The sequence below is a fragment of the Propithecus coquereli genome, unplaced genomic scaffold (genome assembly GCF_000956105.1).
Source record: "Propithecus coquereli isolate 6110/MARCELLA unplaced genomic scaffold, Pcoq_1.0 Scaffold10, whole genome shotgun sequence".
Lineage (NCBI taxonomy): Eukaryota > Metazoa > Chordata > Mammalia > Primates > Indriidae > Propithecus > Propithecus coquereli.
Genome location: NW_012133858.1, coordinates 18300448 through 18304212, shown reverse-complemented (window position 1 = coordinate 18304212; position 3765 = coordinate 18300448). Strand labels below are relative to the sequence as shown.

General features: G+C 43.9%; 1 protein-coding gene across 1 annotated transcript in view; it reads left to right on the top strand.

The window, feature by feature from the left end:
- MAP3K13 (mitogen-activated protein kinase kinase kinase 13) overlaps positions 1–2763 on the top strand; it is a 42485-nt gene extending 39722 nt beyond the window's left edge. Inside the window, exons 12-13 of the mRNA XM_012642396.1 lie at positions 1132–1429; positions 2278–2763. Of these exons, the coding sequence (XP_012497850.1) occupies positions 1132–1429; positions 2278–2379 (400 nt within the window). The 3' untranslated portion in view covers positions 2380–2763. The remainder of the gene's footprint in view (positions 1–1131; positions 1430–2277) is intronic.
- The last annotated feature ends 1002 nt before the right edge of the window (positions 2764–3765 follow it).

Below are 3765 nucleotides of genomic sequence, written 5' to 3'. Positions count from 1 at the left end.
AAAAAAAAAAAAAAAGCTAAACCTAGATGTTAACTGGAATGAGCCCCTCACTAACTAGCGGGGCAGTGCTCACAGCTGCAGAGTGAGCACTCTTTTCTGTTGGGGGTCAGTAAACAGGGGTGGTGAAGGCACTTGGCCTTCCAGGGCCCAATGCCTGGAAGGCCAGTGGATACTGGGCTCTGGGAAATGCAGCTGGGGTGGAGGTGGTGGGTAGAGAAGGACACTGAGCAGGGTGTGAGTAGACCTGTCCCAAGCCTCAGCTCTACCTTCTCTGATGGTGTGGCCTTGAACAAGTCACTTCCCTTCTCTGGCTCTAGTTTTCTCATCTGGGAAATGAGTTAGAACAGAGCATCTCCAAAGTCTCTTTCACCTCTGAGATTCTCTGACTCTCTGAATACGAAGCCATAATTTCAGTTTGGACATTTCCATACTATGCATACATGTACACAGTGTGATTAGACAAGCTGACTTTTTTTCAAAGACCAGTGGTAGCCATCAGCTTGGAGTGTAGTGTTTAGTCACATAAACATATAAACCAAATGAAAGAGAAATTTAAATTTCCCCCTTGTGTTAGTCACCCTGGACACTGCCATAACAAAACGCCATAGACTAGGTGGTGACTTAAACAACATAAATGTATTTCTCACAGTTTTGGAGGCTGGGAAGTTCAAGATCAAGATGCCAGAGGGTTTGGTTTCGGGTGAGGGCTCTCTTCCTGGCTTGCAGACGGTGGCCTCCTCCCTGTGTCCTCACAGGGCCTTTCCTCAGCGCCCGCACTTAAAGACGGGGAGGAAAGGGAAGATGGGAAAGAGAAGAGGGCCACAAATCCTATCTCATTAGGACTCCATTCTTAGGACTTCATTTAATTTTAATTACCTCCTAAAAGCCCTACTCCAAATATAGTTACACTGGGCATTAGGTCTTTGGCACAGCATTTAGGGGAGGGGGACACAATTCAGTCCATAGCACATCTCTGTTGCTTTAAAATTAAATAGTTTCTACCTGTCTTGATTTTTAGTCCTTCTCAGGGACAGGAAAAAAACTAGATTATCTCTCACCGAGACTGACTGACAGATAGGAGAGGAAAGTGGTTGTTCCGTGATTAAGTTCCTCGGGTCTTCCTGGTTCTAGGCCCCATCGCTGTATCAGCAGCTGCCAGTCGTACTCAACCTTCAGCTCTGAGAATTTCTCCGTGTCCGATGGAGAGGAGGGAAATACCAGTGACCACTCAAACAGTCCTGATGAGTTAGCTGATAAACTTGAAGACCGCCTGGCAGAGAAGCTAGACGACCTGCTGTCCCAGACGCCGGAGATCCCCATTGAGATATCCTCGCACTCAGACGGGCTCTCTGACAAGGAGTGTGCTGTGCGCCGCGTGAAGACGCAGATGTCGCTGGGCAAGCTGTGTGCGGAGGAACGTGGCTATGAGGTGGGGGCTTCTCCCTGCTCTCGTCGCTGATCCCTCCCTAGGTCTTTTCGGTTAGCGTACGGTCAAGTCCTTAGGGCCTTTACATTTTCGTTTAGCATGTAAGATGCAGCTGTCTCCATGAAGTAAGTAGAAGTACAGGGATCAACAGAGCTTCCAGAAACGAGGGCAGTTTCTCCCAAATGAGGCACAAACATTCAACTGCTCAGGAACCCTTCATTTCAAGATTTAACTCAAACATCACTTCCTCCTGACCCCATCTTCCAACAAGGTTAAAGGTCCGAGCCTCCTTCCTCCACGTCCTCACTGTCCCTTGAATGATGCTGTCACAGCACATGTAACACTTTACACGTATGTGTGTGTGTGCGTGCACATATGTATAAAGGCATGTATGTAATATTGCCTTCGGAGAGGCTGGATAGCACAGTGGTTATAAATGTATACCCTGGAATCTGACTGCCCTTCCACTTACCATGTGACCTTGCAAGACACTTATCCTCTCTGTAGGTCAGTTTCCTTATCTATAAAATGGGGATGATAGCATCTGTCTCATAGGGGTGTTGTGAGGATTACGTGGATTAACAGAGGTAAAGCTTGTTCGACGGTGCCTGGAGCATAGTAAATGCTATGTAAGTGTATGGGGTGGGGTACTGTTAGGATTGTTGTAGTTGTCATCATCTCATCTCCATGGGTCTTCTTTCTCCATATGCCCCACAGGGACAGGACCTGATCTCATTTATCTTTGCAGCCCCCCACCAAGCACAGTGCCTGTTGTGTGGGAGGTGTTCAATACATGTTTACTGCGTGCCTGTAGCAATAAATTAAGGCTTTATTTTGTCTTGACTTTGCAGAACCCTATGCAGTTTGAAGAATCGGACTGTGACTCTTCAGAGGGGGAGTGTTCTGATGCCACAGTTAGGACCAATAAACACTACAGCTCCGCTACTTGGTAATGAAGGAATACACGTCCTGAAGATCTCATAACTATACTGGCATTTCAAATCCACCCCACCCCCAGACTCTTCCCACTCTCTACCTGCTTTCTGTCTGGGAAGAGAACTGCCCTATCTTTACTACCCCTAGAAATAAGCTGCAATAACAGGAACATGAGACTTCGCAAATCTCTGGAAAAAAAATATCCAAATGAAATTAAGTCTCATTGAACATTTCAATCAAGAATGGCAGGGATCTATTTTATTGAATATTCTAGCTACTGTAACATTGATATTTATTTTTGTTTGACATTTTAACACTTTGTACTGTAAAGAGTGAACTATATATGATATAGAGAAAGATACAATAATTTCTTGCAAAAAAAAAAGAGAGGAAAGAAAGAAAAGCGAAAAAGAAGTGAAATTTAGGAGCAACATCCTTGGGAATTTGTGGGGCTGGGAGGTATTATTGCTGCTTGAATAGGGGACCAGGTCTTTTGGCCATAAGTGACTGAAGAAGAGCCAGAGCAAGACATATTGAGCATTTTAGAACATAAGCAACAGCAAAAGAAAAGCAAGTCCAGGCAACTTGTGAACAGACCACATTAAGTTCAACCAGATTGTCCAGCTGGGTGATGGAAAGAACCTTAAAAAGTTTGGGGACCAGATACTTGTCTTTGAGGGCATGTACTTCCTCTAGGAGGAAAAAAAACAAAACTGTATATGTGGAAACTAATTTCATTTTTAAAATTTTAAGCAGCATTTGGTAGTGAGGCTTACAGATAGTATCAAACCTTGTCCTTGGCAAATACTTCCCTTTTTAATGCTGTCGTTGTCCTTACCTTGACAAATGTGTTACCATGACTGATGTGTTGATCTTGCAGACTCAAGTGCCATTTTCTTATAGCTTATTTCCTTTCTACCTGCTGACTTTTAGGAAAAAGGGTAGTGGGGTATGATGAGGAGAAGAAAAAGATACGAAAAAAGGACCGTCTACAACAGTGTTAAAAGAGCCAATGTGGAAGTTTTAAAAGTACATTCTCAGGATGGCTCGGTTGAGCTACAAGGTGAAGATGGGATCACCCCTCTCTGGAACCAGGTTGCTTATCTGCTAGAGTCATATTGATTCAAGTAGGAGAACAAATTTTGAAGGCAGCTAGGATGTGTGCGTGTGTCTGTCCAATGTCTAATCCAAACCATCCCCTTATTTTTATTCATTAACTCATTCTATCCTGGAAGCTTTAGTGACTGGCTATCACTGTCAGAATAAAGGCAAAACAAGCAACTTGCAAAAGGCAACTCCTCTCCCAACGTAACAGCACTTTTGTTAAATGCTGCTTGTAAAATATCATTTATTTCACTGCAAATCAATGCCATTTTGAATAATTGGATTTAGAAATTTGTGGA